General features: G+C 37.3%; 1 protein-coding gene across 1 annotated transcript in view; it reads right to left on the reverse strand.

Annotated features, from left to right (window-relative positions):
• The window catches only part of DOCK10 (dedicator of cytokinesis 10), a 385,255-nt gene that overhangs the window by 69,998 nt on the left and 299,642 nt on the right, over window positions 1–15,615 (reverse strand). The window contains exons 24-28 of the mRNA XM_044669448.1: window positions 15,403–15,521; window positions 13,345–13,414; window positions 8,015–8,128; window positions 5,097–5,168; window positions 4,567–4,713 (exon numbers count right to left, since the gene is read on the reverse strand). Of these exons, the coding sequence (XP_044525383.1) occupies window positions 4,567–4,713; window positions 5,097–5,168; window positions 8,015–8,128; window positions 13,345–13,414; window positions 15,403–15,521 (522 nt within the window). The remainder of the gene's footprint in view (window positions 1–4,566; window positions 4,714–5,096; window positions 5,169–8,014; window positions 8,129–13,344; window positions 13,415–15,402; window positions 15,522–15,615) is intronic.

Consider the following 15,615-nt stretch of genomic DNA (forward strand, 5'->3'; position numbering starts at 1 on the left):
CCTCTATTCTCTCTCTCTCTCTCTCTCTCTCTCTCTCTCTCTCTCTCTCTCTCTCTCTCTTTCTCTCTCTCTCTCTCTCTCTCCATGACCTAATCTATGTATTTTATCATTTAATCTATCATCTCTATCTTTAACATCCATTTCTCTATCAAGAGATAGAGACTGAGACATGGGGTATCTTAAAGAACTATAGAATATTGGACCCAAGAGGACTTAGTTTGTTTATTTATTCTTAGGAAAGTCAGCTCAACTGAAATTACACAAGCCACTGATAATGAAGTATAATTATTGCATCCTATTACCGAGTCAAGGAAAAATATCTATCTGCACTATTTGGGTACTTGTAGTTGAACTAAAGGGCTGGCAAAGGTGAAAGGACTCTGGTTTTAAAACTGGAATGGACTTTAGAGGTTCAGTTAAATTCTTACATTTTACAGAAGAATAAGTTGAGGCTTAGAATGTTTGAGTGACTCATCCAAGTAGGTGCTTTAAAAAAAAGTTTAATGGGCTGGTTATGGGACATAGGTAAGCTTTTATGATATATGAGGCCAAAGATTGCCTTTTAATATCTGATTGCATTTTTCAATTTACTCTTTATTCCTTTATATTTTATTGATATTTATTTACAATAAATTCTGACTCTTTGCCCCTTTTATCTTTTGTCTCTCCTGTACTCCTCAAGATGCCCCCCAAGTCTTTGATTTATCTACTCTTAGCAATATCTTCTGCAAAAATGAAATACAAAAGTGTGGTGGGGAAAACACATATAATTCAGTAGATAAAGGAGATTTAAGCCAATTATGATAGAGAATGAGGCCTTTTCTACTGCTTCCCTTGGTGATTTGTTTATCTTTCAATTTTTAATGTCTAGGGAAAATGAGATTTGGTGAGAAGAATGATTGTGCTCATTCTTTTAAATGTCTTGCTGTATTCAATATTATATATAGAATTAATCAAACTAAGTGTTTTAAGGGGAGTGCAAATTCATTCTAACTCATACCCAATTGAGAATCCCCTCTCTACAACATTGGAAATGTTGATGTTGGGAACAATATCTGGATCCACAGTAACAAGTAGTCATCCAACCTTAACAATAAAAACTCTAGTGTGGAGAGTCTGCCATCTCTTGAAGCATCCCATTTCACTTTTAGATTGCTTCAATTGTTTTTTAAAATTATAATTGTAACTTTAAAATATTTTTCCATGTTTACATAATTCACTTTCTTTCCCTCCCCTCTTCTCTCTTCCCTCCTGGATCCAATAAGCACTTCCATTGAGTTATACAATGTTATCACTTAAATCTCTTTCCATATTATTCATTTTTGAATAGAGTAAACTTTTAAAACCAAAACCCCAAATCATATAAGCATATATTGCCCATATAAGCAAGTGATAAATCATGTGCTTTTCTTCAGCATTTCTGCTCCCACAGTTCTTTCTCTCAATGAGGATAACATTCTTTCTCCTAAGTACCTCGGGATTGTCCTGGATCATTGTATTGCTACAAGTAGTAAAGTACATTACATTGGAGAGTTCCACAGTGTTTCACTTTCTGTGTACAATGTTCTCTTAGTTTAGATAGCTCTAATTGTTAGGAAGTTTTCCCCTATATTGAATGAAAATTTGCCTCTGTATAACTTCTCCAAGTTAAAAAAGCTCGATTCTTCATCCACAAGACAGCCTTTCAAATACATGTAGGAACCTAACCTTTTTGCTCCATTTCACCTAACTCCTTTTTTCTCTATGTCAACCATTCTCAGTTCTTTAAACTGTACCCCTTATGGTATCATCTGTAGGTCCCTCAGTATGCCAATTGCCTTCTTCTGAAGGCTCTCAAGCTTGTGAAAGTCCTTTCTAAAATACGATGACCAGAATGGAACATTTCAAATGTAGTTGGACAAAGGCCAGAATGCAGTACTCTCACCTTTCATGCCTTGGACAATACATCATTCCTAAAATAGACTAAGATCTTATCAGCTTTTTCAGGCTTACATCATATTGAATTAGAATTCCATTAAAAGCCCCATATCTTTTTCAAACATACTTCTGTCTAGCCATATCTACTCCATTTGGTACTTATGAGGCTGATTGAACTCAAGTGTAAGACTTGACATTTCTCACTATTAAATTTCTTTTTATTCAATTCAGCTCTCTAGTCTAGTGCAATCTTTTGGATCTTGATGCTGTTGCCTAATGTATTAGATATACTTCCTTGATATATATCACTTGACAGTTTGATAAGTACCGGTGTCTTCATCAAAGTCACTGATAAAAATGTCAAACAGAAAAGTATAAGGACAGATCCCTCAAGGATTCTCAATTTCTTCTTCTAAGTACAGCCTCCTAATTTACAAGCTATTCTCCTCTAGCATTCGTATCCATTCCTTCTGAATAAGTTTTTCTTAGAACTATATTCTTATCTTAAGTCCATTCTGATCAAATCTCGGTGATACTAATAAAGTCATATTTGTTTCCCCAAGTTCTCTAGTTAACTTTTTTTTTTAAAATAAGTTTTGTGGATGTGCTCTGTTTTTATATCACAGTCTTTTTTCAAGCATGGCACACCTCTTCCACTCTTCCAGCATAAAATCCTCCCTTGTAATGAAGAAAATCAATTAAGCAACAATAACAATGATGACTGAAGTATTTCCTGCATTTGTCTATAGAAATCAGAGATTTTGGCTCCTTTCTGGTATTTTGTCAGTTTTAAATTATTGGTTATTTCTATTGGTATTCTTCTTATTTTCTAGTTACTATGCTCTATGGCTAAGAAGCTATCTATCTATCTATCTATCTATCTATCTATCTATCTATCTATCTATCTATCTATCTATCTATCTATCTGTAGTCTTTTTTCCCTTTTTTGTTTAAAGGTCTTTTGCATAGAAAGGAAACATATAGGAAAATAAAAAAAAAACTTTAGCCCCAAACCCATCCCTTATATATTTTAAGTTATATTCTAGCCTGTTCTCAATGATCATCTTCTTTAATCAGCTATTTACTTCCCAGTTCTGCCTTTGTCTTTGACAGCACTTGATTTCAAATGGAAGTAGCAATGAAAACACCACCTATACCCCTAAAGTCTCAGTTCCTTGACTAGGATTTCATCCATTCTACCCTATCCCTAAATAGATGAATAACTACTGGATGTATGTGTGTGTGTGTGTGTGTGTGTGTGTGTGGGACAGTAGTGGTTATATATCTGAAAGAAGAGGGGAAAAAGGGATTAGAAACATTTATTCATTCATTTAATAGGTATGCAAAAGCAAAAGCAAAAAAACAACACCAACTATTCAGCTTAGATAAGTTATCCAAAATGTAAGAGCAAGAAAATAATAGCCTCTAAGGATATTTTTGTAACTTCATTAGCATAGGAAACTCCCAATATGAAAATTCTCTCCATTGATGCAAATGGGCAAGTTACCTGTAATTTGCAGTATCATAGAGTTACTTAGGCACGGAAAAGCTAAGTGACTTGCTCATTTTATAGAGGTAACATATGCTAGAGGCAAGACTTGAACACAAGTTATTTCTTGTCTCCAGAACTAGAGTTTTATTTAAAATTCCATGTTGTTTCTCTGACTCAGAAAAAGGTATTTTGCAAAAGAGCTCTAAGGGTCTTAGTTGCTTCATCTGCAAAATGAAAGGAATTGACCACAGTCACTAAGGTCTGATTCATAGGGAGCTGGGTGGCTCATTAGACAGAGCACTGGTCTTGGAATCAGGAAGACCTGAATGTAAATCTGGCTTCACATACTTACTAGCTGTGTGACCCTGGGCAAGTCATTTAACCCTGTTTACCCTAATTTCCTCATCTGTAAAATGAGCTAGAGAAGGAAATTGTAAACCACTACCATGTCATTGCCAAGAAAACCCCAAGTGGAGTCATGTAGAATTAGACACTACTGAAATGACTCAACAAGGTCTAGTCTAATTCTAGAATCCTATGATACTATGTATGCCTTAGATGGAAAACCTTGGAAAACAATAGATATTTCTCATGGTTTAAACATAGGTAATGTTTCTTTTCTTTCTTTTTTAAAAATTAAAACCCTTACCTTCCATCTTAGAACCAATATTGGTTCCAAGGCAGAAGCGTGGTAAGGGCTAGGCAATGGGGGTTAAGTGACTTGCCCAGAGTCACACAGCTAGAAGTGTCTGAGGTCAGATTTGAACCCAGAATCTCCCATCTCTAGGCTTGGCTCTCAATCCACTGAGCCCCTCAGCTGCCCCTATTAATGTTTCTTGTTTCTTTTTGATGTCCTTAGTAGTCAGTCCTGTGATATGACAGGAATAACACTATCAGTTGGATTAATACATAGTTTTTTCTTCACTGAAACCTTAACACTGAACATAACAAGAAACGCATAAACATAAGACCCTCCCCCCAAAATTGTTGTGTAAGTATAGGCTACTATATAAGGCTCTTTAAATATCTGCATAATCCATAAAGGATTTGAATTATCATTGCAAATTCTGATGAACTAATTAGGAGTTACTCTATGTGTATGCTGAATTTACTCTTGCAAAGGAATCAGCAGAACTGTAACCCAATATTTTATTTACCTTAAGAAATCTGGCGACACTGTGGTTTGCTCTTCTCGTTTCTTCAACAGCCTCTTTGTACTTCCAAATCACGTGGTCTGAGATGATCATTACTAGGGTGTCCAACTCACTTTGGTAAGAGTAAGGGAACCTCTGAGCCCGAGGAAGCTAAACAAAGTGCAGATTATAACTTTAAAACGTGTCATATATGTAGCTAAACATAAAAATAATCTATCATCTTATTAATTTCATGTAGGGGATTGAGCATTGAAGTGAAAAAGTTAGTAAACTTGGGGTTCAAATTCTTTTTTTTTCTTCCTTACTATCTGCATGATCTCAGGTAAACCTCTTCATCTCAGGGTATCCTGATTTTCCTCATCAATAAAATGAGGATGATAAGACAATCTCATTTCTTATTGGCTCAGATCATAAGGTCATAAGAGCATTTCTAGAACTTTAAAAAAAGATAAATGGATTATTCATGAATTCAGCCTCTTTTACTGACTTCCTTTGTAAGAACTCACACCTGTTTGATATCTAAACAGTCTTACCTCAATTTTCTTTGTGTCAACCAAATGCTGTGCCATTGACTTCAAGATAATGTCAAAGAAGAACCAGGAATGCTGAAAGGAACAACATACGGACTCATCACCCTGGTGGAAAGTCAACCTATGTGGCATCCCTCTATACTTAGCACTCATTTGAAATACATACCCAAGCACACCCTGAAATTGTTTATTGGAAAGTTAAATATGACATTGGTGCAGAGTGCTGGGCTTGGAGTCCAGAAGACTCATCTTCCTGAATTCAAATCTGGCCTTATATACTTACTAGATGTGTGATCTTGGGAAAGTAATTTAATCTTATTTGCCTCAGTTTCCTCATCTATAATTGAGCTAGAGAAGAAAATGGCAAACTGCTCCAAGTTTTTTGCCAAAATAAAAACCTCAAATGGGGTCATGAAGAATCAGATATGACTGAGACAACTGAACAACAGCAATAACAAAAATATGAAACTGGTGGCATAGTCAATTCTCTGTGGTTTCAGAAATCCAGTTATCTACTAAGTCTATGACTTCAAAGATAAAAATTAAAATCAAGTGAACTTATTGAGTCCAGACCTTTCCTCTTGCACCAGGTTTAAGAATGAATGAAATCTTGCTGGGCTTGCTAAGCTGTAAGGTGTTAACTATTTTTCTTATAAAAATTTATTCTCCTTAGGACCTGTTTTTTTTTTTATTTATAAAGGGTTCCTTTTAGTTAAAAAAAACAACCCTCCCCTACTAACTTACTAACATTTTACAAATTAAATAAATGCAGATTTTGAAAAGTAAAATTAATTTAACATTTAAAACAACATATGATCTTAAGTGTTTAACTATTGTGGAGACACTCATTTTGTCTCTAAAGAAAATGAAGCAATCTAAGACTAGAATCTTATTTCTTTGAAAAGGTGGGTAAGACTGAAGTATGTATAGTTTACAGAAAGAAGATACTTTAAGTGACTATTAAGAGTGAAATTCTAATGCCTTTCTCTACTATTACATTTATATTGGGGCACTTAGGTGGCATAGTGGATGGAATACTGGCCCTGAAGTCACGAGACCCTGAGTTCAAATTTAGCCTCAGGCACTTACTAGCTGTGTAACCCTGCACAAGTCACTCAACCCTGTTTGCCTCAGTTTATTCATCTGTAAAAGGAGCTGGAGAAGGAAACCGTAAACCACTCCAGTGTCTCTGCCTGGAAAACCCCAAGTGGAGTCATAAAGGGTTGGACACAACTGAAAAATGCCTGAACAACAATATATTATGACTAGCTATCTCTTGTTAGCTATTTGTGAGGCTTACTACTTATAGTAAAGGTCAATCTTAGTTGTCAGCAGCCACATGAAATATTAATGAAACAAATAATTTCATCCACAGTAAATTTGTTTTCAAAAGCCTTAACATTAAGGAGTTGGTGGGGTACAATGTAAAGTACAATGGCTTTTGAGTCAGGGAACCTAGGTCTAAAATCTGCCTCAAGGCTTACTAAGATCTGTGTTACTTTAAACTCACAGGGACTTGACTGCCTCTTCTGTAAAATGGGATGTTGGGTTGGATGGTTTCTAATTTTTTCCAACCCTTGAACTATGATCCTATGTACCAAATTCATATTGCAACTATTTACATTTGAATTAATTTAAACATATAAAGAATAATGCTAATTCAAAGATTCCTTCTAAAATCCGTTTTTAACTTGTCCATTTCTCATTTTTCTTCATATTATTGTAGTTAGTAAGAATTCAATTCTTATTCTTCTAATTCTGCTTTTTTCTTTTTCTTTTTCATGACTTCATAATTGCCTTTCTAGATTTCTTTGTATCCCTCAGACTTGTCAGACTTGATAGCATTAGAGTAAGGACTGTATCCCCAGTACTTAATATGTAGCAGGTGCTTAGCAAATATTTCTTGGTGGTCAGTATTCATTTAAAAAAAAAACCCATTATCTTCTGCCTTAGAACCAATGTTGGTTCTAAGGCAAAAGAGCAGTAAGGTCTAGGCAATGGGCTTTAAGTGACTTGCCCAGGGTCACACAACTAGGAAGCATCTGAGGCCAGATCTGAACCCAGGACCTCCCAGTACCATAGGCTTGGCTCTTAAGCCACTGAGCCACCTAGCTACCCCCTCAATAGTCATTTTTTATAGACACTTATTTATAATGTGTGTATTCTGCCCCCGAGGTCTACTCTAATAACTCATTTGGCATCCTGGGAAACTTGGGTTCTAGCAGGTCCAAAACCAAGCTGAAAAGGATTTGAGTAAAGGTCTTAGGAGTGACTGGGTGTTTGCTGTCTCAATACTAGCCTACCTAAGTTTGGAGAGGTTCACCACCAGAAAGTGTATACATACATACATACATACATACATACATACATACATACATACATATATGCATACATACATACAGTAGTACTTATACTTTTTCTGAAAAATTGCTTGGGCTAGAGCTCTGATTTCATTGGCCCAAGAAACTCAGGGTGAACAACTACTAATGCAGACTGGAACCTTCTCTACAACTTGGAATCTTTGAAAGTAAGCAGAGGAATTAAGAAATCAAGTGACTTTCTCAAAGACAGTGCCAGTCCTTGGCAGAGGTGGTGCTTAAACTGAGATCTTCTTCATTCTAAGGCCATGTCTCTAGTAATTGCTCCACGTTTTTCCTTTCTTTGCTGTAATATAAAGTTGAAGCAATTTTGTTTCATGCTTTAAAGAGTTCTTTGAAGAGTTTTTCAAATTCACCTTAGTCATTAATTTGACCGTAACCTATGAAGTCTTCCAACATGAAATGTTTGCCTGAAGCTATAGCTGAATAAGCTATGTGAGAATCCATTAATGCTTTCACTCTGGTTCTGCTCAAGAAGAAAGTGAAGATAAATAGAAACACATATGGTATTAATAAATGAAACCTAATATTTAAATTGTTTACCTTTAAGACATGTTTGATTGTTGTTAAATCATTTGATTTCAGAAGGCCAGTCGTATTCTTTGCCAGTTCCTCGTGGACTGTCCTCTCTTTGTATGTGGTAGTCTTGAACACATACTGGAGAAAACCCAAGAAGTGGATGAAAAGAAATATGACAGAAACTCCAGAAAAGAATGTCCTCAATCCCTCTTCTTGTCCTTGGAAATTATCTGCCCTTTGAAGATGTCACCATCCAAACCAATAGGGTCCTATTGATATGGTTGGACCCCAATAGGGTCCAATTAAACTCTTAACCACAACAGTTTAATATGCATTTTTTATATTTACTACTTTGTGTGAGCATAGTGGCATTTGGTACCTCACACCTTTTGAGTTCTCACCTCATGGACATTGAGAAAGTGTGGGTAATGCAGAGAGGGGCAGAGAGTGATTAAGGAGTGTTGTGAGGGTTTATTTAGTAACTAATTTAGTAATAGTGTTGGACCTAGCAGGAAAGGCTGGAGGATTCCAAGATGGAATGAAGGAGCAGGAAGTGGGCTTGTACTCTGAAAGAGACTGCATTAGTGGTTGGACAAAACTGTTGCTAACCCTGGGAGATCTCAGAGTTAGGGAAAAACTGCATTCAGATTCCCTGGGATCCTGAGAAGTGAAGCTTTCAGCAGTGGACAGTAGACCTGCAGAGCTGCACCAAGTGGGAAGTTGTTTGGGATCTGGTGGACAGCATTTCAAACTCCCTCTCCCTACCTGGGTACCTTGGATCACCTGGTGGAGTTGGCTCTTGGCATCCTTGGATTACCGTGAGACCCCAATTGCCCTTTAGCTGTGCTGACCAAACCTGGCTGGAACCAGGTTTGAAGGAGCCTCCCTGTGACTCCAGTACTGCTCCTTTGGGCCCTGCCTGGCTTAGGTCAATTAGGATAGAGTAGTTAAGTCCTTCCCTGCCCCCTGTGTTTTGCCCTTAAGTTTCAAGTGTAGAAATCCCCTAACCCATCCTTTATTTAGTTTCCCTCAAATAAACTGCATAAACTTTACCTTTGCCTGCTGGTTCCATAGACCCTGGCCTAGGGTGAGCTGGGTGACCGTTGGGACCAACTGCCATTCCTGTGTCAGTTAAAACAGTGAACCCTGGTCTCCCTATCCTGGTTGGTCCTGTCTCTCCTTCAACCCAGTGTGTACCCACAAACCATTTAGGTTATATTTTAACATCCCTGGTGCCCCACTTTTATAGGAGGAAGGAGGAAGTATGGAGGGCATTTGACCCACCTCCTAAGGTGCCCCTTTTCCCCTTCCCTCTTCCATGGCATGGTAGCAACTCTTCATCCTGGAAGGGGCAGAGCACCCACTGAAATGGCCAAGTGGGGAAGAAGAGTCCCAATCAAAAGCCAGCAGGATAAGGTGTTCCACAGGCTGAATCCATAGCAGCCCCACAATTAGAAACCTTTAACAGATGTCTCATGAACCTCCATCATTAGTAAAATTATAGAGATATGATGGTTACATTTGGCAGAACCCACTTCACTGGGTTGCTGTGAGGATCAGATGTACAAACAACTGTTTCGTAGACCTTAAAGCATTTTATAAATGCTCTCTGCCATTACTATTATTATTATGTACATTTAAATATCTATTTTTCCTTTTAAGTATGCCTGTGACACATGGCATAGAATAGCCTTAGTTACAATTTTCTCCATTGTATTGAAACATATCAATCTATGAACTAAAATGCAACTTAGAGATTTTGAAGCTAATTATTAAATTATCACCATATGTTGCTTATGAAATACTCCTCAAGAGAAGGCAAAATTCATTTTTTGACTTCAATGTAGTCATGACAGTCAGGGTCTAATCCAATGTGCAGACAGAAAACAGACTTCGACCAGGGGAACAGAAGTACATAGGGTGGTAACTGTTTCCAAATGTGGGATTTGAACATTATCAGACCATATGTCATCCTAATAAGGCTTGACTCATCCAAGACCCATTACCGAGTATAATGGAAAAGCTAACAGACATATGAAATTATATGGGATTGAAGAAAAGTTTTAAAAAATCATGTAACATCACTCAAACAAGGGTAGACTCCGACATAGTCTGTCTAATACATGCAAAATTACTTAGTTCCAAGCTCTGAAAAATTTTCTACTTTGAATTTGGACTCGAACATGGCAGTACAAATACAGCACCTCAAAGCTTGGAATTGAATTGGATCCACTGTCTGTACACAATACTTTTGGCTGTTGTAGATGGAGTGAATTAGCAGCATTTGGCATCACTGAACTTGCAATGGTGTTTATTTTTATCTTTGAACAATTACTAAAATACACAGAAATTCTTTGGCATTTCTTTTGAGACATTCAAGGCACTTCACAGATAATCTCTCATTTTCTTAAGACATTCCTGGGTGATAGAGAGAAACCGCTATGACTAGATCAGGTTTCTGTTCCATCTGCCCACACCAAGATGAGATAAAGGTAGCTATCGGGGAATTTAATGGTTCTTCACTAAGTTCAACCGCAGACTAATAGAATGTGTAAGCTGGAAGGAAACTCAGAGATCATTTACTTGGACCTCTTGTATGAGGAATATGAACCCCAGAGAAGTTAAGTGACTTGTTCAGGGTTGTGTTGTAATTAGTGGCTGGGCTAAAATGAGCACCAAGTTTCATAATTATCAAGTATAGTGATCTTTCTATAAAGGAACTCAAATTGATTATATTTATTTTAGATGTCTTGAAGAGCTTTAAAAAACTCTTAAAGCTTGATACAAAACAAAAACTTTATACAAGGGATTTGGGGATTTCAGTTTTGTGAGGACAAAAACAAAATCACTATTTCTTTTCTCAGAATGAATTGGACCAGACAAGAAAACATAGGGCTCTAAAGCCTTTCTCTTACTTTCTCATATCATCAGATACAAAGATAAAAATCTGAGTCTGTGGGAGGTCCCAGAACTTCATTACTATCTCCAGAAAAGTCAAATAAAATATTTAGTGGGTTCCATATTTAATTCTTCTTTTGCTGAGCTTGAAGACAGCAAAGGAAAGCTTCAACTTGGTAGAAATGGGTGAATAGGTGGGAAAGAGGAGCTAAAAATGGGGAAACTGCTTTTTCATAGACGTCATCTGGAAAAATCAAAATCCTTTCTATTTATGTGACCTTTGGGGGCTAAAATGCCCCAAAGAAGTAAAAGTAATTATATTCAGAGGTAGAGAAATCTTTAGATGACTTAACAGTTACATTTTAATTAATATCTTACCCACATTAACCATACCTTTTGTTGTGAGGAAGATTAGTTAGTGATTAAGTATTAAGGTGGACCTAGCAGGAAAGGCTGGAGCTGGAGCATTCCAAGATGGAATGAAGGAGCCAGAAGTGCCTTGTGCCCTGGGAGAGACCCCATTAGTGGTTGGCACAAACTGTGGCTAGCCCTGGGAGGTCTCAGACCTGCATCCTGATTTCCCTGGGATCCTGAGTGGTGGAGGCTTCCAGCAAGGGGACAAGACCTACGGAGCTGCACCCAAGTGGAGGAGAAGTTTGGGATCTGGTGGACAGCATCTCAAGCACAAACACTCTACTTGGATACCTTGGACCACCTTGGCTTTTGACATCTTGTGATCATCGGTGGATAACAGTGAGAACCCCAAAGCCACCCTCAGCCCTTAGCTGTGCTGGTCAAACCCTGGCTGGAACCAGGTTTGATGCAGGTCTGAGATCTCCCGGGGCTAGCCACAGTTTGTACCAACCACTAATGGAGTCTCTCTCAGGGCACAAGGCACTTCTTGCTCCTTCATTCCATCTTGGAATGCTCCAGCTCCAGCCTTTCCTGCTAGGTCCACCTTAATACTTTATTAATCACTAACTAATCTTCCTCACAACACTTTCACAAAACAAACACTTTTAGAGTATAACTTGCTTTATGAAATCAATAACCTTTTAGTAAATTAAATTACAATTTAAAGATAGTAGAGAACTCACTATAATTTTTTTAAAAAGTGAATAATCCTTTCGCCACTCTCCCTTTCTCCAGACTTTATCTCTTACCTATAGGACAATTTATTGTATGTTTTGTATGTCCAGATTTGGACATTTCATGTTTTCTAAAAGATAGAAAATCTTATTCTTATGTATTTTTGTTGCTGAATTGCAAAAAAAGACTTAAAGTGGTTGGAAGAAATTCTAGAATAACAAAAGTAACTTTGCTGATGTGTGGTGCCCGGGTATAAAGTCCTTATGTGGGCTTCCTGAGAGCAGAACCTTCTGGCCTACTACATTATTATTCTATGTTAAAGGCACCCAGACACAGTGTAGTTTGTTGGATAGAGGGCTGACCTTAGGAATCAGGACAACTTGTGTTCAAATTTAGCCTGTGACATGTGGTGTCTGTGTGTCTCTGGGTGAGTCATTGAAACTTTCAGTGCCCCAGACAGCTCTCTAAGAATATAAATTACAGCTGAGTTGCCAGCCGGCATCGATGGAGGGTATTTCTACACTAGGGTGCTCATCTACTAATAAAATCACATCTGGATTAATTTTGTTTTTTTCCTCAAAGAGACCATGAAGTCCTGCTCTTTATCACTCTCTATATCCTAAAAGTATGGATTCATTAAACTCAATGCCCTGTTCCATTTAGGTTTTCATCTGTGCTCAATAACCTGGGGCTGATTAGATTGTGTGTGCAACTATGCATATAAATTTGGGGAAAAGCCCATTTCTCTCCCAATAGGCCTATCATTTATATTGATTGAGGCTGTGTTATTGCTATGACTTTGCAAAACATCATCCCAAGTTCACTGGCAGAAAAACAAGCCATTTGGGCAATGGAATCTATACATCCCTGAGTGAAGACTGGAAGGGGGACACTGGAAAAAGCAATGCACGTGATGGGATGGGCAGATGACTCATGCCAGAAGATAAAGTTTTAAACATACCAGAAGCAGGTACAAATATACAGTTACTGGGAAAATGAAAAAAATGCCTGAGAAAACAATAAAAAAGAGCTGAGAAAACATTAAAGAACACAGCATTCAGCAAAGTCACATTAAATTCTTTTTTCAATTTTATATTGAAATGGTTGATTATTGCTTATGAAGGAGAAAAACTTGATTTCTCTCCTTCCCACCCACATAAACATATATTTACATGCGTAAAACTTTACGGTTAATCAGTACAAAGGGATGGAATTTATAAAATTAAGGTGGATGTTTTTATTGAGGCCGAGAGGGCCAGGGATAGACCTGTTGAAAGGAAAACACACGCTAAGCAGTGAAGACAGGAAAGGGGACAAACCACATATCATATAAAGGCATAAAAAAAGAATGAGAGAATGTTTCATACCTTTATATAAGATTTGACGGAGTGATCTAGCTGTTCCTCATGGCATTTACTCACAATATCAGTTAGAACCCTGAAAAATCAAAGGCAGGTATCTCTGGCTGGTAGAACAAAAAAGCTCCAAGCCCACGTTGGCATAATCAAGCTCATAAAGTGCCTAAATCAGTGTCTTCATCACAGCAAGTCCTCAATAAATGTTGAAGGTATGTATGAATTACCCAATAAAAATATGATATTTGTTTTTTCCCCTTTTAGCAATTTATAACTTATTAATGCTGGGAGTATGTATGATGATGCTACTGTCTGGGTTCAAGACAGGGATCTCTGGTCTGGGAGGTGTAGGTGATAACTACTAACATCTTTGATAGAAGGTCTGAGATGCTGGTTTACTAAAAGCATTTCAAAGAATGTGGACAATGGGATGCTGGGAGTCTATATGCAGCTTCCGAATTTCCAAGTCGTAGATTTGCTTCTTTTTCTTCAATTTTCAAGCACTATATGTAACTGGAAAGGATAATGTTTTGAGAAACAGAGCTATGAGAACTGGGGTTGGAAGCTCATAAGCAATGTGAAAGAGGAAAAGACAATAAGGGTAGTTTCCAAGCTAATTCTGTGGTCTGGCTGCTTTGCATTAGAGTTTTTGTTCATTTGTTTGGTTTGGTTTCTGTTTTGAGCTGATGTGTGATGTCATTAGCTAGGCTGGTGCAGTGGATAGAGCCTGGGGTTTTAGGAGATTTCATTTTCTCGAGTTCAAACCTGACCTCAGATACTTCCTAGCTGTGTTTCCTTGGGCAAATCACTTAACCCTGTTTGCCTCAGTTTTCTTTTCTATAAAATGAGCTGAAGAAGGAAATGGCAAACCACTTCTGTATCTTTGCCAAGAAAATCCCAAATGGGGTCACAGAATTGGACATGACTGAAATGACCAAATACCAAGAAGTAAAGTCACTATAATAGGGGACTTTCTGTGTGGGATTTACCAAAGCAAATTTACACCCACTTTGCAACTGAGAGCTTTAAAGAACTACCTGGAGGCAGATGTTCAAGGAGTTACATAGCCAATATATTTCAGAAGGGGGATTTGTACCCAGGTCTTCTCATATAATTTTATCCTCATATGGCAAATAATCAACAGGCAATTCAGCTCAACTGAAAAAAGCTGATCTTGTTTGATTAAGGAGGTGTGTGTGTGTGTGTGTGTGTGTGTGTGTGTGTATGGTGTTCTTGTGTCAGATCCATAAGAAAAAGGGACCCCAGGCTAGGCGTGTCATTGCCAAAGGCACATGATTAGGTATTAGTTATACTATATGGTATGATGAAGTCTTCAGAAATGTAAGAAGATGGCAGATTAGAAATACAACCCCACAGTGCCCTCCAAAGTCAGTGTCCTGTAGCAAAGCACCAGTCACTCCACCCTAGTTAGGGCCCTGAATTTCCATTCTAACACCACAAATTTGTGGCTGCATGATCTGTGGCATATCTTCTAATAGCTCTATACTTGGACTTTCCACCCTTAAAATGGGCATAAGAATATCTAGACTGTCTAGAGTATCATTGTACTTTTGGAAATTTTAGATCCACAGACTAGGAAAATATTTTAGTGTCAACATATTTTTCAGAATGCCAGTATAATTTCTTAATCTAAAAGGGCATCTATACTTTCTTGTTTAATAATTAATTTGATAATCATATATAATTTATAATAATCATTAATTTAAAATTGCTTATAAAGAGGAATTATGCTTTATGAAGTTATAATTAGAATATGAGACTAGTGGATTGAGTAGGAGATAGTGTAAGAAGGAAATAATGAGGGGAACTATGGAAGAGTTTACCATGGAAAAATGATATGGATAACATTTCTATAATAATAATATTGCTAATTCATTATGCTTAGGATATGTCAAGGCCTAGAAAACTTTAAATATTCCATTAAATATTTTGTACAATGCCCTACCCAGCACTTCATTGGACTTTTATCACTATATATCTAATTCTCCTGAAATTGTCTAGACATCATTACTTAAACAATTTCTTCTTAAATGAATACATTGTGAATACCTGGTAACAGTGGTGGTGATGTCATCCTCTTCGTTCTGAACCAGAACCTTGAAGAGTTGATTCAAGATTATGGGAAGAAAACTCATGATTGAATGAATCTTCTCTACAATCAGCAAATTCTAGAGGAGGTAATAAATTATAAGAAATGACACTAATGAGTTTTAAAGCAAAACTTTCCTTCCTTCCTTCCTTCCTTCCTTCCTTCCTTCCTTC

This window comes from Gracilinanus agilis, chromosome 3 (assembly GCF_016433145.1).
Source record: "Gracilinanus agilis isolate LMUSP501 chromosome 3, AgileGrace, whole genome shotgun sequence".
NCBI lineage: Eukaryota > Metazoa > Chordata > Mammalia > Didelphimorphia > Didelphidae > Gracilinanus > Gracilinanus agilis.